Source organism: Oncorhynchus masou, chromosome 29 (genome assembly GCF_036934945.1).
Source record: "Oncorhynchus masou masou isolate Uvic2021 chromosome 29, UVic_Omas_1.1, whole genome shotgun sequence".
NCBI lineage: Eukaryota > Metazoa > Chordata > Actinopteri > Salmoniformes > Salmonidae > Oncorhynchus > Oncorhynchus masou.
Window position 1 is genome coordinate 72,904,589 of NC_088240.1, and position 27,850 is coordinate 72,932,438.

Genomic DNA, 27,850 nt, shown 5'->3' on the forward strand with positions numbered 1-27,850 from the left:
TCTCATAATCTGAACCCACAAAGAAAATCTATAATCATGACCATTAGAAGTAGTACAACATAGACAAACTCACATGCCAATTATGGTGCGACTCAAAATCCATTCGAATGAATTCACTCACCATATTCAAAGTCACTTTGATCATGAAACATCAATTCTGTACAGAAAACACAAATTATTAATCAGAATCATCAACATTAGGCCTAATAACAAGGTTCTAACATTATGTAATGTAAGTTATAAAAGACGGCAGAATCTTGCAGTGCCGGAGAAGTGAACAGCCAATAGCCCGAGTCCAAGCTCATGGGAACGCCCTTTTGGGATGGGAGTCGGTTCAGCACCATGGGCAGCAGAACTCGACCGGTTTTGGGAAAACGTCGAAATATGAGTAGACTAATGTGGACAGATTTTGCTCTCGTATTAATCACTGATTCGAAGTTGGCATACTAATGATAGCGTTGAAAGCAATTGCAATTTGAGTTGGTGCGTTGTTTTTGCTTAATGTGGTCACAGGAATAGACCAACTGGAAATAAAATCAAAGCGCTACACCTACAGGGATATTTTATACGTAAATCTTACAGTTTACTAGGCGTTTTCTTAAGGCGACCACATCTGTCTCGGTGCTGCTTGACTGCGGAGCGCGGATCAATACAGGGTCTTTGCTCAGCAAAAAAAGACGGCCCACAGAAAGTGGGTTAGAAGCGCACGAGAGGCGTTCAGTGCAACGCGATTTACAAGACAATCAATCAAGTTACATGTATCGATTATCCATATCGGATGTGTTCAAAAATAGAACAATCCTAATAATTGTTAGTACAATATTTTATTTTATACACTAAAGTGCAGTCCACACCCCTGGTGCTGAACTGTTCTGCAATATATATCTTCAGATGAGAGCTCCCAGTCACAGTTCAAGTAAATATGCTATCTCTTGACTTTCACGAGCAGTAGGCTATAAGATCATCTTGGCAGCACTTATTAAACAGAGCGTCGACAATGCGGATTTATGTTGCTGAACCCCCACTTCATGTAATGGCTAAGTTGGCGCTTTCAACTTCTCCCCAGCGCACTACCCACTTATTAAACTTATTAAACAGAGCGTCGACAATGCGGATTTATGTTGCTGAACCCCCACTTCATGTAATGGCTAAATTGGCGCTTTCAACTTCTCCCCAGCGCACTACCCCTCCCCTCTTGCACCCTGATGGGCAAGCCAACACAACTATTCACAAATGATAAGAAAACTATTAATTTACAAAAAGACGGTGAGTATTACGTAATTAGACAAATAAGCAATATGTTCATATATTACATGGAAATGGATCAAAACATGGGAAAAGTAGCCTCGCCTGTAATGGCGTTCTACCAGCAATGCACCAATTGCTCATCAATCCCATGAATTGGAGATTGATGGGATGAGTCTAGGAGCAAGTTTAGCCTAAATAATTGATGTGCAAGAACAGCCTGAGCAAAGAATCTGTACATAAAACACTGAACTGAAGAACAACAAAAACATCATGAAACGCACTATGGAGTTTAAATTGTTTTGGTATTTTTAAATGTAAAGATGCTCTAGCATAGGCTACAGTCAGAAGAAAACAAACCTCCTTCAGTTGCCATGACTGCAGTCTGGATATACTGGGTCTTTGTCTGCTGAGTCTCTCTTGCGCCCCGATGCAGGTTTTCAGGTCAGCGGACAGAAAATGGGAAGACGCGCACTTTTGAGGTGTGTGGAGCAGGATTGGAAGGAAAGAAAACTGCGGCTCAATAAAGTAAATTGCACCAACACTTAGAAGGCACGAGAGTCCTCTGGTGGTGATGCACAGGCACTGCATTCTGTTATACGCTATTCAATACTGCAGCCTCAGTCTACTGAGGTATCCCCGAAGACCGTGTGAAATTGAAAAAAATGTGCCTGCCAATGCGGATGGTTTTCTACTGCACTCGAGTAGCCTACTATCATTATGCCCCGAGGAGGCGTGGGAAACTGCGAGAGTGAGAAATGCGCTAACAGGTCTCTCCCTATTCCACCCATTGGCGTGTCTCTTTTGTAATGCGGCACGAGGAGATAAGATATTCCTAGCAACAGAGCAACACGGGAGAGGCTGTGCACAAAGGAATTCCCGTCTTCTCATCTATATAAAATACAGAGTAGATGTATAGTAAAGAAGAAAACATCTTTAAGTCCCTGGTGCTGGTGTAGGCAGAAAATGCATGTGATCTTTCATGCAATCATTTTACTCCAGTTTAATGAGCTACATTATTTCACAAGGAATGCCTTAGTTAGCCTATATTTGAGTGACCAAGTGAATTTAGGAGAATTCTTATCATTTCAAATGGGAATTATGATTTAAAGTATTTTCCTAATGGGATGATAAAACGGTTTATCTTATGCAGTCAACCCCCCCCCCCTTCTTTCGATTGTGGCCACTTTCCTAGATGGAAGAAATACATCTGTCACTGTTGAAGAGCTGTCTTTGACAGGTCCTCTCCCTCATCCAACCTGCAGCTAGACCCTCTTTGGCCAGGAATATACCAATAACCATAACAGAGTTATTTTCATGCTAAGTTTTTTGCTTAACAAAAGTGGCCTATCAGATTAGCATGCAACAATGGTTCTAAACAATAGGCTGCAGCATGTTTGATGTTGCTGCACTTGTCAGGAGGTTGAATGAATCCATCTACTATTGCATGCAGAAAGGTGCAACAGCAGCAAAACGGGTGTGCTGAATATCCATTAGAACTGCGCTACTGGGAAAAACTGGGCCAGTAGCAGTGACTGACAGGGAGACAGTCTATGCCTGTGGCTGATAGTGGGAAAAGTTGGAACACAACACACAATGACCCATCTACATCACTTTATTTAACAATGTGGAAATATTACAATTTAAAATAGTTATAAATAGTCAAGTTCTAACTTAATTTTTTTTAATCACTTGTTCATGTGTGTCTATCACATATGACAGAAGGTTTTATAGCCTACCCTACTGCATCAACCAATTATGCCTTCAGAATACTGTCTCTGTAGATTAATTCATATAGAAAAGAGAGAAAAGAAAAAACATGTCAATAGAACATATCAGCAGGATGAAATTTAAAAAAGGAGCCTTGTGCTCTCTGGGAGATAGCCATAGTTAGTACTCCACTGTCCAATGCTGCCGCCTGGTGGCGAGACTTTACATCACTGGGGACCTGAGAGCAGAATGGTAAACATGATGAGATGTATTGGTTTCATAAAATAAAATGATACATACAAATCAGACATTTGATAAAGACCAATATGCCAATGCCAAGACATAGATGATTTTACCTGTCACAACCCCTGCCTCTGCCTCAGGTACCCCAGAAGGCCTAAGAGAGGAAAATGTAAAACAAACAGGTAAACCACGAGAGCAAAATCACTACTGGGACAGTGATTAAAACGTATACAATACCTAAACAAGCCATCTAAACCCTAAAACATAGGGGGGAAATGTATTAAACCTGAAAATGAGTACTGACGCTTCTGTCTAACGGTTAAGAATATTCTAAAAAGCTTCTCTTACTGTTCTAGAGATTACACTTTAAAGGCCTTACAATGAACTCAGTCAAGGGTTGCAGTCCAAACACTTCAGCCCACAAATTAAGTGGACACTTCTGATGAGGTATCATGACGTCTGACGAGTATACACTTGCAGGGCAAGGGGCGAGGGAGGAAGGAATGATTTAATTGATAATACAAAAATCAACTTACATTGCTACATCAAACATGTCTAGCAAACCAAACACAGGTATTAACAATGCTCAAACATACAAAACATATAAATAAAATACAAAAAAGAAACAATTTAAGTGCAATTATATTCACTCTGAAAATATCTTATTATAATGATTCATGAAAATGTTATTCTTGTTGTTATTCACTAGGGTTCGTGTTTTAATAAGATAATTGAATTCAATCAGAAAAATTGGTAATTTTGGTATAGAATTTTGGTTTGTGTATAAAGTCTTTGGCAACAAGAATTAAAACATTAACAATCATTTCAGTGATTTTGTTATCATTGCAATAGTAACATATTATATATTTTATGTTAAAATTATAGGCAGTGTTCATAATGGTAAATAAGTACTTTGCAAGGTTTCCCAAATTTCTGTCACAAATTTACATTCAAAGAACAAGTGAGACAGATTCTCAGCTTCTTTTTCACAGAAAACACAGATATAATCAATAGCCACAAATTTGGAAATCATAGAAATATTTTTTTTTTCACCTTTATTTAACCAGGTAGGCTAGTTGAGAACAAGTTCTCATTTACAATTGCGACCTGGCCAGGATAAAGCAAAGCAGTTCGACACATACAAAGACACAGTTACACATGGAGTAAAACAAATATTCAGTCAATAATACAGTATAAACAAGTCTATATACGATGTGAGCAAATGAGGTGAGATAAGGGAGGTAAAGGCAAAAAAAGGCCATGGTGGCAAATAAATGGTGGCAAGTAAATACAATATAGCAAGTAAAACACTGGAATGGTAGATTTGCAATGGAAGAATGTGCAAAGTAGAAATAAAAATAATGGGGTGCAAAGGAGCAAAATAAATGAATTAAATACAGTAGGGAAAGAGGTAGTTGTTTGGGCTAAAATATAGGTGGGCTATGTACAGGTGCAATAATCTGTGAGCTGCTCTGACAGTTGGTGCTTAAAGCTAGTGAGGGAGATAAGTGTTTCCAGTTTCAGAGATTTTTGTAGTTCATTCCAGTCATTGGCAGCAGAGAACTGGAAGGAGAGGCGGCCAAAGAAAGAATTGGTTTTGGGGGTGACCAGAGAGATATACCTGCTGGAGCGTGTGCTACAGGTGGGAGATGCGATGGTCACCAGCGAGCTGAGATAAGGGGGGACTTTACCTAGCAGGGTCTTGTAGATGACATGGAGCCAGTGGGTTTGGCGACGAGTATAAAGCGAGGGCCAGCCAACGAGAGCGTACAGGTCACAATGGTGGGTGGTATATGGGGCTTTGGTGACAAAATGGATTGCACTGTGATAGACTGCATCCAATTTGTTGAGTAGGGTATTGGAGGCTATTTTGTAAATGACATCGCCAAAGTTGAGGATTGGTAGGATGGTCAGTTTTACAAGGGTATGTTTGGCAGCATGAGTGAAGGATGCTTTGTTGCGAAAGAGGAAGCCAATTCTAGATTTAACTTTGGATTGGAGATGTTTGATATGGGTCTGGAAGGAGAGTTTACAGTCTAACCAGACACCTAAGTATTTGTAGTTGTCCACGTATTCTAAGTCAGACCCGTCCAGAGTAGTGGTGTTGGACAGGGGGGCAGGTGCAGGTAGCGATCGGTTGAAGAGCATGCATTTAGTTTCACTTGTATTTAAGAGCAATTGGAGGCCACGGAAGGAGAGTTGTATGGCATTGAAGCTTGCCTGGAGGGTTGTTAACACAGTGTCCAAAGAAGGGCCAGAAGTATACAGAATGGTGTCGTCTGCGTAGAGGTGGATCAGAGACTCACCAGCAGCAAGAGCGACCTCATTGATGTATACAGAGAAGAGAGTCGGTCCAAGAATTGAACCCTGTGGCACCCCCATAGAGACTGCCAGAGGTCCGGACAGCAGACCCTCTGATTTGACACACTATCAGAGAAGTAGTTGGTGAACCAGGCGAGGCAATCATTTGAGAAACCAAGGCTGTCGAGTCTGCCGATGAGGATGTGGTGATTGACAGAGTCGAAAGCCTTGGCCAGACCAATGAACACGGCTGCACAGTAATGTTTCTTATCGATGGCAGTTAAGATATCGTTTAGGACCTTGAGCGTGGCTGAGGTGCACCCATGATCAGCTCTGAAACCAGATTGCATAGCAGAGAAGGTATGGTGAGATTCGAAATGGACGGTAATCTGCTTGTTGACTTGGCTTTCAAAGACCTTAGAAAGGCATGGTAGGATAGATATAGGTCTGTAGCAGTTTGGGTCAAGAGTGTCCCCCCCTTTGAAGAGGGGGATGACCGCAGCTGCTTTCCAATCTTTGGGAATTTCAGACGACACGAAAGAGAGGTTGAACAGGCTAGTAATAGGGGTGGCAACAATTTCGGCAGATAATTTTAGAAAGAAAGGGTCCAGAGTGTCTAGCCCGGCTGATTTGTAGGGGTCCAGATTTTGCAGCTCTTTCAGAACATCAGCTGAACGGATTTGGGAGGAGAAATGGGGAAGGCTTGGGCGAGTTGCTGTGGGGGGTGCAGTGCTGTTGACCGGGGTAGGAGTAGCCAGGTGGAAAGCATGGCCAGCCGTAGGAAATTGATATATGGATATATCTTATGTAAAATGTTGAAGTGGATCTTCCTTAACTTTGCTTGGTATACAGTATTTGTAAGGCCTTAACCATGCATTTTTCCAGACAATGTCAGGATTAAGCATGTTCCAGAAAAACTTTCCTCTCGGTGTAAGTTGGTTTTGTGAATTAAGAATTTGTCTTATATATTTATTACAACAAGATTTCTCAAGTAAGCCCACACCTTCCAATCTGAGTTCTGGATAAACATTGTGATCATTCCCAAAATTAAGATGACTTTTCATAAGTGTAGTTAGACCACTGGGAACGGCTTTGATCACAGAAATAAACTCTCTGAAAGGTATTGGAAACTCTTTCAATGTATAAATTGTTCATATATGAGAATATTACCCTTGCTGTCGAAAATATCAGGAAGAAAAATCAATATTCCTCTCATGCCAGCTGGGGTAGAACCATCCTTGGCCGAAAATGCATCACTCGTTCATCCTGTGATGATTGTGTTTTCAGCCACCGGTAGCTTGTGGTTAATTTATATGTGCTACAGACAATCATGAGTGCATGTCTACTTATATTAAATATATCATTATTAATATACGCCTACTGTAAGATACCTAGCAAATTAAGTAGCTAACTAACGTTAGCCTGCCTAACGAACTTCTGAATGAAAATGTTTTATTTCTACAATTTCCAAAAACATCCTTTTACGAGATGTGTTTGTGCCATCATGTGCATTAGTAGCACAATTTCTAACTTATTTGCATTAGTTTTTACTTACACTTGTATGTTGACTTCTCCATTGATGTTGTTTTAAGTTTCACTGACTTTTCTTAGCCGATGTACAATCGTTGCAAACTTCCCTTGCTTGGCTAATCATTTGGACCACCCTCCAAGATGACGACGGAGATTCCCCCAAGGGCATTGTTACGCTCCCCAGTTTCTGTGTTGTGGTTTTGTTTGTGTGTGTGTGTTTCAGGAAATGGCTTCCTGAAATACCCCCCAAGCAGCTGATTGGCGGGCCACATCGATGATTGGAGATCTGACCCCGCCACCTCTCGTCAGGGGATACAGTTGTATCCCATTACAGACTCCTCTCCAGCTATATAAGCCAGTGTTCTGTTGCTCAGAAGAGAACTGATTAGTGTGTCCTGTGTTGGTTGTTGTTAATTAAGAGCTGATGGTTATGTTCTGTGGTTGTTGCTCAGAGAGAACTGATTGGTATGTCCTGTGTTGTTTCTCAGTTTTTTTTTTTTTGGTGAAGTAGTTTGTATTATTCTGTTTAATTTGTTCCCAGGGGGAAGGCACCTAGGGAGTGCTTCGGCAAGAGCCCTGCGGGCATACACAACCCGTAGTATTTACTGTCTATGCACACTAGGTAAGACCTGGGCGGACCAGCCCCTGTATTTTGGTTAGCGTACCAGGTGGTGCTAAGATAGGTAAGTTAGTAGTGGTTAGGGAGGATAGGGGGCTTTGACATGTACTTTCTTTGCTTTGGTTCTGTTCAGTCCCTTTTCCCTAGATTTACCGTGTGAAGGAATAAATTCCCAGTAAAGGGTAAATTCTCTGCGTACATAACAGGCATAAGGCGAGGGTAAGTGGACGAAGGTGTCTAAAGTGTTTGGACCGCACAAAGTTAATTCTATGCCATGTTTCATCAACACTATCTCTTTGTCCAACTTACCGTGACTTCGGACTGGATTTGCATGGGCATTTCTGGCCTGCAGAGAGAGAGAAATTGGTGTGAAGAAGAGCTACTATGATGGAAAGATGATATACTCTGAGGATAGCCAGAGTTGACAGGCCTCTCTCCATCCTAGGTGTCAAAGACACATGCCTGGTAAACTAGCACGAGAATGAATATACTGCCTGCTAAACTAGCACTAGAATGAAGATACTTCAGCAACTGATCTGTTTCGAAGTTGGAATATTACATTTTACAAGACCCTATCCAATAAAAAAATAACCAAACTAAGCGCTTAAATGATTGATTATTTATACAGCTTGGACAGAACACTAAAGACCCAAAGCCTTCTCTTTGCACATGTGTAGTAGCAGGAGAGGGGACACTCCCTCTGCCCCCTGTGATATCTATGACTAATGTAATGGATGCTTGGAGTAAGATTTAGGGCGGGTGGGGGGCTGCAGCTATGGGTGGGGTGGATCAGTGCAAGAACATGAGATGAGGAGGGAGGGGAAAAGGCTGCATAGCGTCCAGGTCAGTTTTAGTCAGTGCTCTAGATGTGCAGATGCCTACAGGGTAGAGAGGTGTTGGGTGTCCTGGGGGTTGTGCAAGGCATGTTGGCCTGCATCCCAGCCCCCAGCAAGTAACTGATCCCAGGCTTGTTTATAAGGACTCGTAAAGAAGGGCTGTCCAATGGATCAGCATGTTGAACAGCACAGAAATACAATTATGGAATGAGATTGGTACAGTAGAAATCAACTTATGGGACTAATCACATTTTATTTCAATTTAAGTATAACCGTAGTTGGGCAGACAGACTTACTGACGATTAGGACAATGCCCATGACAAACAGTACCACAGCGAAGATCAGTCCACCGATCCTCAGAGATTCATAGTCTGAAACAGAAATACATTTTTTATCCCTGCACAGTAAGGCCCACTACTACAGAACATGTGCAAGGCACAGTGTAACATAAACCATCTTATTCAGTACATACGTATGCACTGTACCCTCTCTGGGTGTATTACAGCATAGCAAAGCTATGCAATTATGAGATAATTCAAACATACGCTCCTACTGTATATGCCACGATTGATAAATCCATCAGGTTCACATCAATCTATATTTTGATTGATATTACTGCCTCAAACATGGAAGGATATTCACTGTAAGAGGTTAATATATCCTATAATGTGTCTGAATGCATAGACCTACTGAAGGCAGGATAGAGCAGTGTGTTAAGAAATGAGACTACAGCAGAGTGGGAGGGACTGTTTGCCAGTTGAACTCCAGAAGCGTGGCCCGATGGGTCAATGTTTTCTGACGCTTCTGGAAAAATGGAGGGAAAACGCGAGCCCGTCTTGACCTCCCAGATATTTCCTGAGAAGTGTCACGTTCACCCCCAGTGGAGTTAGTCCATGTTGATCCATCCCCCACTCACCGTAGTGAAATGCAGAGTCATAGTCTGGGAGGGGAGAAGGAGAAGGAGAGGGAATACATGAAAACCAGATACATTGAGTGTGTGACTGCATTTTGTAGAATGTTATTATTCACAATTATTACATCTACATTGAAATTGCAGCTATGGTATTAAAAATGGCACATTAGACCACTTGTCCCCTCGGCCACTTGTACCCTCGCCAGCCAAAGCAAATAGATGACAGAGCTGCGCATGCGCCAGATGGAATGTATTGTAAAGGAACCGCTGGGAGACTTATAAAAATGTTGTCGCCCTGCTGGGAATAATCTCCTTTAAATCACACACATTCACAGTGAACCCTTTCAATAGAAACTTAAACACCATGTTTGAAGTTAAACTAATTCAAACATCAACTGAGTTTTGAGTGCAACTGGTGTGAAAAGATGGTGAGTGACCAAAAAGTATGTGATTTGCCAACATGCTCTTTAAAGTGAAATACAATCAGTACAGTAATGTTCATCTGAAATAACAAGAAACCTTTACCCTTTTCAACCATCGTCGATGCTGGAAAACAAAAGACAGAAAGCATTAATGATTGACAGAGAATAGCTCTGACTGTGTGCTTGGTGTGAACTACGAAGCTTTCAGAACTGGTTTAAGGCTCTGTTTACCTTCAGAACTGTAGTCAAGTGTTCCAGAGGTGTACATTGAATGTAAATAGTGACTACTGTACACATGATAGTAAGACTGGTTGTAGTGTTCTGTGCTTTTTAAAAATATGGTCCACTTGTACTGAAGGTTTAGGAATGGTGCATGCATTTACACAGATTAAACCACTGGGTGATGCAATACACAGTGCATGCTTTTAAATACAATCTGGCAACAATCAGGTGGCTCTCTCTTCAGAAGAGTAAAGGGGAAGTTGCAAAATGTGGTTGAAATGTAGTGGAAATGCTAAAGCTACAATGATGCAAGACACCACACAGAGTTGCAAGTCCTGATGCATTTATAACCATACCCACTCTGCAGTCATTTCCCAAGGCCAGTGACCCATGTCAGCTCAGGTAGGTGATGTAATAAAGCAGACTTCACTGTGTGTGTGTGTGTGTGTGTGTGTGTGTGTGTGTGTGTGTGTGTGTGTGTGTGTGTGTGTGTGTGTGCACGCACGTTGGCTTGTGCAGTGTGAGTAACCATTTGAGAATCAACCAAATGTCACATCTTCCCTCACAACACCATTTAGATTAAGAATCTAAATCACATGGATGTCACGTTATCTGGACCACCAAATAACAAATAAGGTACTCCTGCTTCGATGAGTACAGAGGTAATAGAACCACTTCTTGAAGATCCCAAGGTGTAGTACAATAATCACTGCTCAGCTCTCGAACAAGGAAATGCTTCTCTGATTGGCTCATCTTGTATCTGCTGACATTTTCATTTTGTTTTCTTCTAAAGGATGTCAGAGAATGACAACCCGAGCCAGCAGGGCTTTTTATGGTGCAATAGATAAGCCTAATGTCCGACAAACAGTTTCGTTTGGTGTCATTCCTCTCCATTACCAGGGGAACTCATATCCTGCCCCAAATCACCCTGTTGACTGAGGAGAAAAACAACTAATGCAGGGTAATCTGCTAAGGAACAAGTCAGCACAACACAACCCAAAGTGCAGTGTAGGACTGCCTAGCGCCACATGCTACTACAATATGGGAGGCTTAGCTGCACTTCAAATGACCGATTACTAAAATCCTTCACATGAGAAAAAGGCTAATCCTGGCCAGGAAAGCAAAGGCTCTTTCTTACACCAGTCTAGATGAGCCCATTTCAAAGGAACTGGATTTAATCATAACTTGAAATCCTTACACAATAGTACTTAATCAATATAGTTGCGCACTATGTAAGTACATACAAAGCAAAGCTAGTTACTCTACAGAGAGCCATACTCTAGGGTAGGGGTATCAAACTCATTCTATGGAGGGCCTAGTGTCTGCTGGTCTTTGCTTTTTCCTTTCAACTAAGACCTAGACAACCAGGTGAGGGGAGTTCTTTACTAATTAGGGCGGAGCGAAAACCCACAGACACTCATTTCACGGAGGGCCGAGTTCAACACATGTGCTCTATGGCAGAGTTTCCCAAACTCGGTCCTGCCACCCCGACGAGGAGTTATTTCAATCAGCTCTGCAGTGCTAGGGCAAAAACCAAAATGGGGACCCCAGGACTGAGTTTGATGAAACCTTGCTCTAGGGCAACTGACCAGCCAATAACAAATATGGCTGTGCATTCTCAGTGCCCATTCCAAAACAGACACCGTGTTTCTCATTCCTTTATGACAACACTGAGGCATCCAATAAAACAAACTTACCTGGCATGTCCCTGCCTATAGATGACCCTGTTAGTATAGACAGACCAGAGACCAGCTCATTCTTTAATCACTGGCACTCTTAAGACACTACACAGTTCGCTAAACTATGACACGACACACTTTCCTCTATCACATTGCAGTGTCTCCCCTACATGCATTGGCCGACACTGGACATTTTTTGTTATTTTATATTTATTTATTATGTTGATGTCTGCCCCAGGATGACCCCATCCGCTGCAACCCCCAACCTCCCCCTGCTAACTCTGCCACCACTGCTGAAAAAAACATCCTAGGGGGAAACACTGCACTGTGAATGACCTTTCCAGTTTCTCTACAGACAGCCATACTCTAGGACAGGGTTTCCCAACCCTCTCCTCTGCCCCCATTCCTCAGACATTTCACACTTTTGTTTTATCCCTAAACGGGCACACCTGGTTCAATTAGTCAACTAATCATCAAGCCTTTGACTAATTGAATCAGGTGTGCCAGTTTAAGGTTAAAACAAAAATGTGAAAAGTCTGGGGGTACCGGGCAGTGTTTCCCAACTCCAGTCCCCCCCCTCACCAGCACACATTTTTGTTGTAGCCCCGGACAAAAACACCAAATTCAACTCATTCGATGATTAATTGACAAGTTTAATTAGGTTTGTTTGTCCAGGGCTACAATAAAAATGTGTACTGTAAAAAAAGGGGGGTATTTGAGGACTGGAGTTGGGAAACACTGCTCTAGGGCAACTGATAAGCCAAAAAGGATGGCCATGCATTCTGTGTCTATTCCAAGGCAGACAGACTGCATTTCTCATTCCTTTGACACAGCTGAGGCATCCAATGCGCTGCAAACTTACCTGGCATCTCCCTGCCAAATCCTGACCCTGTTAGTACAGACAGACCAGAGACCAGCTCATTCTTTAAATCACTGGCACTCTGAATAAAACATTACACTTCCCTCAACCACACTGTGAATGCTCCTCAGTCACCATTCATGTGCTGGAGTCAAGTATTTTGAGAGAGAAGCTCAAACATAAAAAAGTGAAAGGAAAAAGCTCACCCAAAGCAGGAGGAACACAGGAGCAGAATGCTACCAACAGAGAGAGATCCATGTCACCTGGAGACAAAGGGAAACAACCACCAGAAACATGAAGGACCTCCCAAAGACAACGATTGAAAGTGTAGGAGAAAAATGGCAAAACAGAAAGCAAATACTTTATTTGAGAACCAAGTTCGATCCCATGGGGGGACACAATTACTTATTTCAAGCATAACGTAATGGAAAGACTGCTATGCTCATAATGAGGAAACGTAACAGGCTTACACAGTTGTCCTGACCAGCGGAGTGTTGAAGTTCTCCCACCACCAGTGTCTGACAGGTCTGGTTGTGGGGGGAGTAGGTGCAGATCCCAGCATTTTAACGTCAGCCTTGTTGATGAACACATACAGCTTTGTATCGGAGGGGACCAGCAGAGCTAGTCACAACACCCTGCAACTTTAACTTTTTATGGCTGGGAGGCAGTATTGAGTAGCTTGGATGAATAAGGTGGCGAAAGTAAATGGCCTGCTCCCCAGTCTCAGTTTCTAATATATGCATGTTATTAGTGGTATTGGATAGAAAACACTCTAAAGTTTCTAAAACTGTTTGAATGATGTCTGTGAGTATAACAGAACTCATATTGGCAGGCAAAATCCTGAGTTGAAATCAAAACAGGAAGTCAGAAATCTGAGCTTTGTCTGTATTCACCAGAGTCCCCAATGAAATCCCCTTGAGATATGAATGATGTTGCACTGCCTAGGGGCTCCACTGGATGTCAACCATCAATAGAAATTATAATGGAGACTTCTATGATGTTGTGGGAGTGAATGATAGCAGAATCAGTCAGGTGTCTGGCAGTCAGCCATTTTCTGATCGTGTTAATTCCTTGTGGTAGTCACTTGCGTTCCATTACTCACGAAGACAAGAAGGAGTACTCCGGTTGGAACTTTATTGAAGCTATATGTTAAAAACATCCTAATGATTGATTCTGTACTTAGTTTGAAATGTTTCTTCGACTGGTAATATCACTTTGAAGTTTTTGTCCGATATAACGCTGACCAGAATTAGCGTTTGGATATGTATACTAAACGCGCTTACAAAAGAAGGTATTTGGACATAAATAACAGACATTTTCGAACAAAACAATAATTTATTGTGGACATGGGATTCCTGGAGTGCTTTCTGATGTAGATCATCAAAGGTAAGGGAAGATTTATCATGTAATTTCTTGTTTATGTTGACGCCATCTTTGCGGCTGTGGTGTTTTTACTTTTGAGCGCCGTTTCAAAAGTAAAAATGCGTTTCTGTTTCCGTAAAGTTTTTTTGAAATCTGACACAGCGGTTGCATTAAAAGGAGAGGTATATCTATAATTCCATGTGTATAACTTGTGTTATTATCTACATTTATGATGAGTATTTCTGTTGAATGTTGTGGCTATGCAAAATCACTGGATGTTTTTGGAACTAGTGAATCTAATAAGCCAATATAAACTCAGATTTTCTGATATAAATATGAACTTCATCAAAGAAAACATGCATGTATTATGTAACATGAAGTCCTATGAGTGTCATCTGAAGATTATCAAAGTTTAGTGATTCATTTTATCTCTATATGAGCTTTTTCTCTCTCTCTCTCTTTGGTTGGTAAAATTGGCTGTGTATTTTGGTGAGTTGTTGGTGACCTAACAATCGTTTGTGGTGCTTTCCCCGTGAATCCTATTTGAAATCGGACACTGTGGTGGGATTAAAAACAAGACTACATTGAAAACGATTTAAGATACATGCATGTTTGAGGAATTTTAATTATGAGATTTCTGTTCTTTTGAATATGGCGCCTTGTACTATCACTGGTTGTTGTTATATCGCTCCCAGTAACGGGATCTCAGCCATAAGAAGTTAACTTCTTATGGCTGCAGGGGCAGTATTGAGTAGCTTGGATGAAAGGTGACCAGAGGTTCCCAGAGTAAACAGCCTGCTCCTCAGTCTCAGTTTATAATATATGCATATTATCATTAGTATTGGACAGAAAACACTGAAGTTTCTAAAACTGTTTGAATGATGTCTGAGTATAACAGAACTCATATGGCAGGCAAAAACCTGAGAAGAAATCCAAAACAGGAAGTGAGAAATCTGTGGTTAGTCATTTTCAACCCAGGCCCTATTGAATTCACCGTGGGATATGAATGAAGTTGCAATTTCTAGGACTTCCACTAGATGTCAACCGTCTTTAGAAACTTGAATGAGGCTTCTACTGTGTTGTGGGACTGAATAAGAGCTGAATGAGTCAGGTTACTGGCAGAGAGCCATTTCCTGGTCATGCGCATTCCACATGATATCAACCTGCATTCCATTGCTCCACTACACACAAAGGAATTTCAGTGTCTGCACCATAGAACACAGGTATCCTGTCCTGGCAGTATCGAGATGCAGGGAGGAGAGACCCGGGTTGAGTTGCACTTGATATTTGGTCAGGGGGTTAAAGACATACAGTGCCTTCAGAAAGTATTCACACCCCTTTACTTTTTCTACATTTTGTTGAGTTACAAAGTGGGGTTAAAATGGATTTAATTGTAATTTGTTGTCAAAGATCTACACAAAACACCATGTAATGTCAAAGTTGAAGAAAAATGCTAACATTTGTAAAAAAAAAAAAAAATATATATGTAGTGAAATAAATTACTAATATATAGGTCACTAATAGGTCAGTATTCAATCCCCTAAGTCAATAAATGTTAGAATCACCTTTAAGCAATTACGGCTGAGTGTCTTTCTGGGTAAGTTTCTAAGAGCTTTCCACACCTGGATTGTACAACAATTGCCCATCATTATTTTCAAAATTCTTCAAGCTCTGTCCAATTGGTTGTTGATCATGGCTAGACAACCATTTTCAGGTCTTGCCATAGATTTCCAAGTAGATTTAAGACAACACTGTAACTTGGCCACTCAGGAACATTCACTTTCTTCTTGGTAAGCAACTCCAGTGTAGATTTGGCTTGTGTTTTAGGTTACTCTCTTGCTGAAAGCTGAATTCATCTCCCAGTATCTGGTGTAAAGCAGACAACCAGGTTTTCCTCTCGAATTTTGCCGGTGCTTAGCTCCATTCTATTTATTTTTTATCCTGAAAAGCTCCCTAGTCCTAAACGATTACAAGCATACACATAACATGATGCAGCCACCACTATGCTTGAAAATATGGAGAGCAGTACTCCGTAATGTGCTGTATTGGATTTGCCCCCCCAAAAACACTTTGTATTCATGACAAAAACTGAATATCTTCACCACATTTTTTTGCAGTATTATTTTAGTGCCTTGTTGCAAACAGGATTATGTTTTGGAATATGTTTATTCTGTACAGGCTTCCTTCTTTTCACTGTTAATTAGGTTAATATTGTGAAATAACTACAATGTTGCTCTCTCCTATCACAGCCATTAAGCTCAGTAACTGTTAAAATCACCACTGGCTTAATTTCCTTCCTTTCCGGCAACTGAGTTAGGAACGACACCTATATCTTTGTAGTGACTGGGTGTATTGATACACCACCCAAAGTGTAAAAAATAACTTCACCATGCTCAAAGGGATATTCAATGTGTGCTTTAAAAAAAATATATATACTTTTTGACCCATCTACCAGTAGGTGCCCTTCTTTGCAAGGCATTGGAAAACTTCCCTGGTATTTGTGTTTGAAATTCACTCTTCGACTGAGGGACCTTATAATTATATGTATGTGTGGGGTACAGATAAGGTTGTCATTCAAAAAACTCATGTTAAACACCTTTATTGCACACAGTGAGTCCATGCAACTTGTTTTTACTCCTGAACTTAGGCTTACCATAACAAAGGAGTTGAATAATTATTGTGTCAAGAAATTTCCACTTTTCATTTTTAAATAATTTGTAAAAAAAAAAAAAAAAAAAAAATTCCACTTTGACATTATGGGTTATTGTGTGTAAGCCAGTGAAAAACAAATCTAAGTTTCATCCATTTGAAATTCAGTATGTAACAAAAATATATTGGAAAATATCAAGGGGTGTGAATCCTTTTTGAAGGCACTAACTCAGCTTTTTTTCTCAGCTGGAATGTGCAGTCACTGCACACGACGGCATGCCGCTACAGTCTGTTTTTCACACATAGACCATTATTTCTACAAATGTTCGTCCAAGCCCTTCTTCTAGATTTTCCCATAATGTTTTTATCGGTCATGGCTCTTAAACCAAAACTCCCACACTGGCACCCTGGGCAGAAAGTTTCCTGAATTTTGTTACAGACAGCAGATACAGTTGAAGTTGGAAGTTTACATACACCTTAGCCAACTACATTTAAACTCAGTTTCTCACAATTCCTGACATTTAATCTGAATAAAAATTCCCTGTTTTAGGTCAGCTAGGATCTCCACTTTATGTTAAGATTGTTAAATGTCAGAATAACAGGAGAAAGAATGATTTATGTCAGCTTTTATTTCTTTCATCACATTCCCAGTGGGTCAGAAGTTAACATACACTCAATTAGTATTCGGTGGCATTGCCTTTAAATTGTTTAACTTGGCTCAAATGTTTCGGGTAGCCTTGCACAAGCTTCCCACAATAAGTTGGGGGAATTATGGCCCATTCCTCCTGACAGAGCTGGTGTAACTGAGTCAGGTTTTTAGGCCTCCTTGCTCGCACACACTTTTTCAGTTCTGCCCACAGATTTTCTATAGAATTGGAGGTCAGAGCTTTGCGATGGCCACTCCAATACCTTGACCTTGTCGTCCTTAAGACATTTTGCCACAACTTTGGAAGTATGGTCAAGTATGGTCATTGTCCATTTGGAAGACCCATTTGCGACCAAGCTTTAACTTCCTGACTGATATCTTGAGATGTTGCTTCAATATATCCACGTAATTTTCCTTGTGTTGGTCTACACATTTTCTTCTGAGGTCTTGGCTGATTTCTTTTGATTTTCCGATGAATGTCAGCAAAGAGGAACTGAGTTTGAAGGTACACCTCCAATTGACTCAAATTATGTCAATTAGCCTATCAGAAGCTTCTAAAGCCATGGCATCATTTTCTGGAATTTTCCAAGATGTTTAAAGGCACAATCAACTTAGTGTATGTAAACTTCTGACCCACTGGAATTGTGATACAGTGAATTATAAGTGAAATAATCTGTCTGTAAACAATTGTTGGAAAAATTACTTGTGTCATGCACAAAGTAGATGTCCTAACCGACTTGCCAAAACTATAGTTTGTTAACAAGAAATTTGTGGAGTGGTTGAAAAATGAGTTTTAATGACTCCAACCTAACTGTATGTAAACTTCCAACTTCCAATGACTCCAAATATAAGCCTAAATGTTTCTTTAAACAAATTCTTGTTTGTTGGAGTGCTGCAGAAGAATGTACTCACCTGACACTAATCTCTAGGGAACTGTGAGTATTTTTGATTCATGTGCAGAACACGAATGTGGGATTTTGGGAGAATTGAACGGTGAACATACAAATTAGCCATATTATATATCTAATTATGTATTCATTACATCACCTGTCAGATTAAGTCACTGTCCTCAGGACTTCTGTCCAACTGAAATATGATAATTAAGAACTACTCTGGCAGCAGATGAGGTGGCAGAACTCATACTATACATTATGTAGATTTCCATATGAAGGAATACCATACTGTGATGGGCGTCACTGTATTTAATATAATAATATGACAGTGATTAAAACGATTAGCCTCACTGACTCTGATCAGAGCCCATCTTTTGATCAGAGCCCATCTTTTGGCACAGACCCTATCTGTCCCATCCCTAGGCCAAGGCATAGAGAAGCTGTTCCATAAGGTGACAATAACTACTCATACTTAAGGTTTCTGAGTTGGAGCAGTGTGGCATGGTTTAGAGAGAAACAGGGATTTAAACACTCAAACCAGGGTTTAAGAACAGGATTAACAACAAAGGACTGCAAATCAATATCTTAATCTACCAAATGCTGCAAGAGTTATAACAAAGGCCAATAATCGTGTTTGTTACAGCATTCTACTTTAAAGGAGACTAGGCTCACCCTCAAGTAAACAAAGTTTAAACTAAGTTATTCTTAGAAAATACTTTTAACCTCAGTCATGGTTTTCATCTAGCCCATTAGGCTATAGATAGCTACTTCTCATGCCTAGGGAGTGTGAGGTTATTGCAATTTGACGGAACTGAAAAGGACAAATAAAAAGTAAGAAAAGTAGACTAGCTTCTTATGGCTAGGGGTTCTCCGCTCGATAACATTCCACTGAAAAGGCAGCACGCGAAATTCAAAAATATTTTTTTGAAATATGAACTTTCATACATTCACAAGTGCAATACACCAAATGAAAGAAACGTTTTGTTAATATTCCCATTGTGTCCGATTTCAATAAGGCTTTACAGTGAAAGCACAACATATGATTATGTTAGGTCAGAGCCTAGTCACAAAAACACACACAGCCATTTTCCAGCCAAAGAGGAGTCACAAAAAGCAGAAAGAGAAAATTAATCACTAAGCTTTGATGATCTTCATCAGATGACACTCATAGGACTTCATGTTACACAATACATGTATGTTTTGTTCGATAAAGTGCATATTTATATCCAGAAATCTCAGTTTACATTGACACGTTACGTTCAGTAATGTTTTGTTCCAAAACATCCAGTGATTTTGCAGAGAGCCACATCAATTTACAGAAATAGTCATCATAAACTTTAATATAAGATACAAGGGTTGCGCACAGAATTAGAGATATGCTTCTCCTTAATGCAACCGCTGTGTCAGATTTTCAAAAAAAACTTTACGGAAAAAGCAAACCATGCAATAATCTGAGTACCGTGCTCAGACAACAAATCAAGCCATACAGATATCCGCCATGTTGGAGTCAGAAGTCAGAAATAGCATTATAAATATTCACTTACCTTTGATGCTCTTCATCAGAATCCCAGTTCCACAATAAAATGTTTGATTTGTTCGATAAAGTCCATAATTTGTCCAAATACCTCCTTTGTGTTTGCACGTTTAACACCGGTAATCCAAATGCTCAATCGCTTAGTTCATACGAAAAGTTTAAAAAAGTCATATTATAGTTCGTAGAAACATGTCAAACGAAGTACAGAATCAATCTTTAGGATGTTTTTATCATACATCTTCAATAATGTTCCAACCAGATAATTCCTTTGTCTTCAGAAATGCAATGGAACTCAAGCTAACTCTCACCTGAACGCGCGGCCAGCTCATGCCACTCCGCCAGACCACTGACTCAATCCCCTCTTATTCCTCTCTCCTTTACAGTAGAAGCATCAAACAATGTTCTAAAGACTGTTGACATCTAGTGGAGGCCTTATGAAGTGCAATTTGACCCCATAGACACTGTATATTCGATAGGCAAAGAGTTGAAAAACTACAAACCTCAGATTTCCCACTTCCTGGTGGGGTTTTCTTAGGTTTTCTCAAGTTTTAGAAACTTTAGAAGGTTGTCTATCAAAATCTACTAATGATATGCATATATTAGCAACTGGGACTGAGTAGCAGGCAGTTTACTCTGGGCACGCTTTTCATCCAAACGTGAAAATGCTGCCCCCTATCCCAAACAGGCTAGACTACTACAAGCACCGAAACTGTTAACCCAGTCCGTTTTGAACATTTATGGTACAGCAGGCCTATGCCAACTGGTGGCTTGTGGCCGAATTTGGCTCCCGGGTGATTTAATTTGTTAGACATAAAATACTGTAAAAATTAAAGCAAATTGGCTCTAAGTGATTTTCATTTTGTAAATCTGTTCCAAAGTATTCTCACGCATAATAGAGAGATATGTGACCATATACAAATTCAAGCAAGGTTTGACATGGTAATGTTTTACTCAAATATTATACACTACATGACCAAAGGTATGTGCCCACCTGCTCGTTAAACATCTCAGTCCAAAATCATGAGCATTAATATGGAGTTGATCCCCCCTTCGCTACTACAACCGCCTACACTCTTCTGGATAGGCTTTCCACTACATGTTAGAACATTGCTGCAGGGACTTGCTTCCATTCACCCACAAAAGCATTAGTGAAGTCGGGCACTGATGTTGGGCAATTAGGCCTGGCTCACAGTCTGCATTTCAATTCATCCCAAAGGTGTTTGATGGGGTTGAGGTCAGGGCTCTGTGCAGGCCAGTCAAGTTCTTCCACACTGATCAACAGAGAATTTCTGTATGGACTTCGCTTTGTGCACGAGGGTATTGTCATGCTGAAACAGGAAAGGGCCTTCTAGAATCGTCTAGAATGTCAGTGTTAACTTCTAGCGTCGAGCAATCCCGTATCCGGGAGTGTAATCATAGCCTCAAGCTCATTACCATAACGCAATGTTTCCTATTCATGAAAATCGCAAATGAAATGAAATAAATATATTGAAACACAAGCTTAGCCTTTTGTTAACAACACTGTCATCTCAGATTTTCAAAATATGCTTTTCAACCAAAGCTACACAAGCATTTGTGTAAGAGAATTGATAGCCTAGCATAGCATTAAGCCTCGCATTCAGCAGGCAACATTTTCACAAAAACAAGAAAAGCATTCAAATAAAATAATTTACCTTTGAAGAACTTTGGATGTTTTCAATGACGAGACTCTTAGTTAGATAGGAAATGTTCATTTTTTCCAAAAAGATTATTTGTGTAGACGAAATAGATCCGTTTTGTTCATCACGTTTCGCTAAGAAAAAGACCGGAAAATGCAGTCACTTACAACGCCAAACTTTTTTCCAAATTAGCTCCATAATATCGACAGAAACATGGCAAACGTTGTTTAGAATCGATCCTCAAGATGTTTTTCACATATCTATTTGATAATCTATCAGTGGTGGCAGTTGGCTTCTCATCAGAAGCAAACGGAAAAATACTGCAGCTGGAGATTACGCAATAATTGCGACGGAGGACACCAAGCGACCACCTGGTAGATGTAGTCTCTTATGGTCAATCTTCCAATGATATGCCTTCAAATACGTCACAATGCTGCAGACACCTTGGGGAAAACGTGGAAAACGTAAGCTGACTCCTAGCTCCTTCACAGCCATATAAGGAGTCATTGGCATGAGGCGGTTTCAAAAAATGCGGCACTTCCTGATTGGATTTTTATCTGGGTTTTTTCTGTAACATCAGTTCTGTGGCACTCACAGACAATATCTTTGCAGTTTTGGAAACGTCAGAGTGTTTACTTTCCAAAGCTGTCAATTATATGCTTAGTCGAGCATCCAAAAATTAAAATAGCGCCCCCTATATCCAAGTAGTTAAGATCCCCCTTCACTGGAACTACGGGGCCTAAACCATGAAAAACAGCCCCAGACCATTATTCCTCCTCCACCAAATTTTACAGTTGGCACTGTGCATTAGGGCAGGTGGCGTTCTCCTGGCATCCCCCAAACCCAAGTGTGTCCGTCGGACTGCCAGATGGTGATGTGTGAGTCATCACTCCAGAGAACTGACAACTAGCAAGTGTATTCACTGACATTGTCAACCTCTCACTGACAGAGTCTGTAATACCTACATTTTGCTCTTTATTTAACCATCTTACATATAAAACCTGTGTTTGCAAAGGGCATCAGTGTCCAAAAATCGCTAAATCCGGCAGTGGCTTCTGATTAAATGACATTTCCAAAGAACCGCTTGTTGCAATTTCGATGAGGCGCTCTTATTCAGACATTGGTAAGTGGACTAAAGGCAGGGCATGAAAGAGATAACTAATCCAGTTGTTTGTGTCATCCGTTTTGGGAAAGTACCTGCGTAATTGCACACCAAACTCACTCAGCTGCTTCGCAATATCACATCTGACATCTGTAAGCTTGAGATGATTTGCACACAAAAAATCATAAAATTATGGAAAGACCTGTGTGTTGTTCTTGTTAATGCAGAGAGAAGCGCTCCAACTTAATCATAGCCTCAATTTTGTCCCGTACATTGAATATTGTTGCGGAGAGTCCCTATAATCCTACATTGTTCATTCAGGTGAGAAAAACACCCAGATAGGCCAGTCGTGTGAGAAACTCGTCATCATGCAAACGGTCAGACAAGAGAAAATGACGATCAGTACATTTACATTTACATTTAAGTCATTTGGCAGACGCTCTTAAAGAAAACATTAAGCTCGTGTCAATATATTGACCCTTGATAACCAGCACACTTCTGTATGTTGTAAAATCATTACATGGTCGCTGCCCATATCATTGCATATTGCAGAGAATACTTTGCTTTAACATTTTCACTGTAGTGTGCAAAAGTCTTTCAAGTGGTCAGACATTCCCTTGGCAGCAAGACCCTCTCAGTGGTACCCAAGTGGCGTCAGGAGAAACTGCTTGCATGCGCGTTACCACTCCACTATGTCTCCCCGTCATGGCTTTTGCGCCATCAGTACAGATACCAACACATCTTGACAACCAATGTCCATTTGATTTCACAAAGCAGTACTTAAAAAATATCCTCTCCTGTTGTCCTGGTTTGCAGAAGAAGTAGTCTTCATTAATTGACCCCCCATATACCAGGAGCTGTGCCAGGCCTGCCACGTCTGTTGACTCATCCAGCTGTAACGCATAGAATTCACTGGCTTGTATGCAAAGCAGTAATTGTTTCAAAACATGTCCTGCCATGTCACTGATGCGTCGTGAAACAGTGTTGTTTGATGGAGACATTGTCTGTATAGTTGTCCTTTTCCCCCAGCAGCAGGAAGAATTAAGTCCTCCAAAATAGTATGGGGCTTGCCTGTCCTAGCCACTCGGTAGCTCACCATATAAGATGCTTTTATCCCCTTCTTATTAATGGTATCTGTTGCTTTTATATGTCTTACTAATCAAAAGTTGTCTTAATTCTCACTTAAAAAACTCCTGAGGCTTATTTTTCAAATTGGCATGTTTTGCTTCTAAATGTCTGCGCCAGAGTGAAGGTTTCATTGAGTTGTGAGAGTACTTTTGCACATATAACACACTGTGGCTGAGGAAAGGCACTACTCCTAATATAAGTGAACCACAAATCAATGTAGTTCTAATCATATTTGCTCCTCTTCGATGGTCCAATCTCCCTATCTGCTGTTTGGTGCTTTCACGGGTAAGGGGGCAGTAGCTCTTCGGCTGCATCAGATTCACAACTGTCAGTGTCCATGCTAGCTGGGCTAACAGCAAATGTAGAAATAGTTATGCTAGCATTGGATGGGCTCGTGGAAGCAGAACAAGTTGTGTCGTCGACAGGTGCAGGTGTAGTACTGCTGGTAGTAACAGTACTACCAGTAGAGTTGGTATGTGTCTCTATGGACGCAGGCCTTACTTTTTTTAACCATTCATCAATTTTCAAGCAAACGGAATGAGCAGCAGCTATGTTTGGCCACATATGGACCATTTGTGGCATTCCCGCGAGAGAGTAACAGTTAATGTGATTGGATGTTAATTGTTTGACTAGGCTAGCTGTATTTGACATTGCGTTGTTATTTCGCTGAACACTAGATGGTTTCATTTTATTTTTGGTAGTGAAATGAGGCTACTCAGGTGAAAATAAAACCTCACCCAAATGTATAGCCACGTTGGAAAATATAAACGGACTGCTTGAAAATGTGAAGAATTATATATATTTTTATTCGCATACCACCCCAACAGATCCACAGATGACACAATCGCACTCCACACTGCCCTTTCCCACCTGGACAAAAGGAACACCTATGTGAGAATGCTGTTCATTGACTACAGCTCAGCATTCAACACCATAGTTCACACAAAGCTCATCATTAATCTAAGGACCCTGGGACTAAACACCTCCCTGCAACTGGATCCTGGACTTCCCCTTCTGTACTCCCTGTTCAAACACCATCATTAAGTTTGCTGACAACAACAGTGGTAGGCCTGATCACCGACAACGATGAAACAGCCTATATGGTGGAGGACAGAGACCAGGCAGTGTGGTGCCAAGACAAGAACCTCTCAGTGTGAGCAAGACAAAGGAGCTGATTGTGGACTACAGGAAAAGGCTGGCCGAACAGGCCGCCATTAACATCGACGGGGTTGTAGTGGAGCAGGTGGAGAGTTTCAAGTTCCTTGTTGTCCACAAACACACCAATACAGTAGTGAAGATGGCACGACAACACCTTTTCCCCCTCAGGAGACGGAAAATATTTGGCATGGGTCCCCAGATCCTCAAAAAGTTCTACAGCTGCACCAGGGAGTGCACCCTAACCGGGTAGTGCGTACAACACTGGGGCAAAGCTTCCTGCCATCCAGGACCTATATACCAGGCGGTGTCAGAGGAAAGGCCAAAAAATTGTCAGACTCCAGTGACCAAAGTCATAGACGGTTCTCTCTGCTTCTGCATGACAAGCGGTACCAGAGTGCCAAGTCTAGGACCAAAAGGCTCCTTTACAGCTTCTACCCCTAAGCCATAAGACTGTGGAGCAATTAATCAAATGGCCACCCGGACTATTTACATTGACACCCCCCCACCTCCATTTGTTTTTACACTGCTGCTACTCTCTGTTTATTATCTATGCATAGTCACTTCACCCCTACCTACATGTATAAATTACCTCAACTAACCTGTACCCCTGCACATTCACTCGGTACCGGTATTCCCTGTATATAGCCTCGTTATTTTATTGTGTTCGTTAATTATTTATTTTTTTACTTTAGTTTATTTTGTAAATACTTTAACTCTTTCTTGAACTGCACTGCTGGTTAAGGGCTTGTAAGTAAGCATTTCATAGTCAGTTCTGTTCTATTCAACGCATGTGACAAAAAGTTTGATTTGAACGTGTTTCCACTTCTCCAAAGTCCAATGGCAGCGAACTTTACACCAATCTAGCTGACGCTTGGCATTGCGCATGGTGATCTTAGGCTTGTGAAGCTCCCAACTAACAGTTATTGTGCTGATGTTTCTTCCAGAGGCTGTTTAACTCAGTAGTGAGTGTTGCAACCGATGACAGATGATTTTTATGAGATTTAGCACTCGGCGGTCCCATTCTGTGAGCTTGTGTAGCCTACCACTTCGCAGCTGAGCCGTTGTTGCTCCTAGACATTTCCACTTCACAATAACAGCACTTACAGTTGGCCAGGAAGCACAAGCAGGGCAGAAATCTGACGAACTGAATTTTTGGAAAGGTGGCATCCTATGATGATGCTACATTGAAAGTCACTGAGCTCTTCAGTAAGGCCATTCAACTGACAATGTTAATCTATGGAGACTGCATGGCTGTGTGCTCGATTTTATACAACTGTCAGCAACGGGTGTGGCTGAAAGAGCCAAATCCACTCATTTGAAGGGATGTCCACATACTTTTGTGTATATATAGTGTATCTGTTTGTGATTCTTGCGGTCTACAAATTATTTGTAATAATTTATCCGGCCCTAGTTGATGATCGCTGCCATAGTCATTGGCTTATGTCATGTATGCTATTTCTAAACTGTCTTGCCTAGCTAAAATATTTGAACCCTTGATTAATTCTAAGCTAAGATATCTCTTACCTTTTTATTCTAAATGTACATCAAACAGGTTTTAGACCATGTCATAGTATTACCTCTGCTGCATCCCTAGTTATGTGGTTTACTGTATGGATAAAAGGCAACATTGTGTTGCCCTCTTCATTGACCTGCCAAAGGCTTTTGATACTGTTGATCACTCACTGCTAATTCAGTCTTTCTTCAATTGGCCCGAGACCAGGCTGCATGTAACCGCTTTAAAAATAACTTGACCGATATAACTCAATGTGTATCTACTGATGGTGTTAAATCAGGTTACCTGTATATTACGAGAGGTGTCCCGCAGGGGTAGATTCTGTGTCCTGTAAATATAACTGATGATATGTACTTTGGATGGTGTCCATATTGATCCGTGTCCCTGTTAACAAATATCTGGGCTTCTGAATAGATGAAAAGCTGTCTTTCAAAAAGCATTTTGATGAGTTAACTAAAAGTCTATTTACTTTTCTTACACCTTATTTGTGGAACAAGCTTAAATGTTCTTAAACTAGATGTTTTGGTGTCTCTTGGGCAATCCTGAAAGATGATTGAGGACCTTATTGCTGATGAATGTGTTTGTTTTTATGACCATGTTTTTCTTCCTATGTGCATTTTGCATTTAGATTTTGATGAATGTATTTTCTGTAATTTATGTAATTCAGGACTCATCTGTAAAATATACCTTGGTTTCAGTAGGACTACCTGATAAAATAAAGGTGAAATAAATAAATACAAAATGTATGGTCACGTGCTCTCAGATATTTACAAATCGTTGTAAATGTAATGATATGGGGAGCATTCTGTAAACTAAATGTTCTTAAAACCAACGGAAAAATTGGCTTACTTGCAAGGTTATTTAAATAAGTTTAGGAATTTATACAATCATTAAAGCTGTGCGCACAGGTCAATAACAGCTTTCTTCCCCAAAGCACATGTATAACAGCCTGTCAGAACAGTCACGTTGTTGTAGCCTAGTTGTTCACATGTTTTGACGGGGAAAATTACCTTTTGGTAAAATATTTATGGCAAATGAAAACAAATTACCTGTCAGAAGTCCAATTAATGGAAAAGAGGTGCCTGCGGAGTTTAGATGAATAACAAAAATGCTTGGGTCGCTGCCTCCGCCCAGTGCGCTCCTTCAGATACAATGTTTCTAGTGTTTTAATTCACCGAAACAAAAAGTCTCCTTTGCAAAACTGATAAAACACGGTTAATGAGCGTACTTAATGTACATACATTTGTTAAAAAATAATACAAATCTGGTCCTGAAATGTTTCTCCTGAAACATCCAACAAAGTTTTCGTAGTCCAGTATATCTGAGCGTCTGGTGAGGGGGTTAGGGGTTGGTCTGAGAAGAAACGCAATCTGCCCTCCAAAATTACCCAGCTACTGAGAGGTATAAACAACCTTACAGCAAACTCTATTTTGATTTTAGTTTTCCCCAAACAAACGCAGATTCAGTCACCGAATTGCTATAGTGTTGGAAAACGTTAAACATTTTAAATGCATGAACTGTGTGCGGACTGAGGGAGCACACCCATGAATCTATCCTAGGCAGCCGATAGTGCAAATCTAGCGCAACTATCGTCTAGGTTTGATGTGCGTTGCGGGTAATACACTTGT

General features: G+C 40.7%; 1 protein-coding gene across 4 annotated transcripts; it reads right to left on the reverse strand.

Annotated features, from left to right (window-relative positions):
* Positions 1-2,844: 2,844 nt before the first annotated feature.
* Positions 2,845-27,814, reverse strand: LOC135520467 (FXYD domain-containing ion transport regulator 6-like). Of its 4 annotated transcripts, none has more exons than XM_064946052.1 (10): positions 27,272-27,814; positions 12,786-12,842; positions 12,583-12,609; positions 9,923-9,943; positions 9,401-9,424; positions 8,781-8,855; positions 7,958-7,994; positions 3,578-3,671; positions 3,312-3,352; positions 2,845-3,193 (listed from the first exon to the last, which is right to left on the reverse strand). In XM_064946052.1, the coding sequence occupies exons 2-9, from the start codon at positions 12,835-12,837 to the stop codon at positions 3,335-3,337; spliced, it is 348 nt and encodes a 115-aa protein (XP_064802124.1). In that variant the 5' UTR covers positions 12,838-12,842; positions 27,272-27,814; the 3' UTR covers positions 2,845-3,193; positions 3,312-3,334. The 4 variants fall into 4 exon arrangements, with proteins under 4 accessions (XP_064802124.1, XP_064802126.1, XP_064802127.1 ...); XM_064946054.1 differs by lacking the exon at positions 12,583-12,609 and adding an exon at positions 13,050-13,153 and having other exon boundaries at positions 27,272-27,807; XM_064946055.1 differs by lacking the exon at positions 3,578-3,671 and adding an exon at positions 11,739-11,765 and having other exon boundaries at positions 27,272-27,800.
* Between the last annotated feature and the right edge of the window lie 36 nt (positions 27,815-27,850).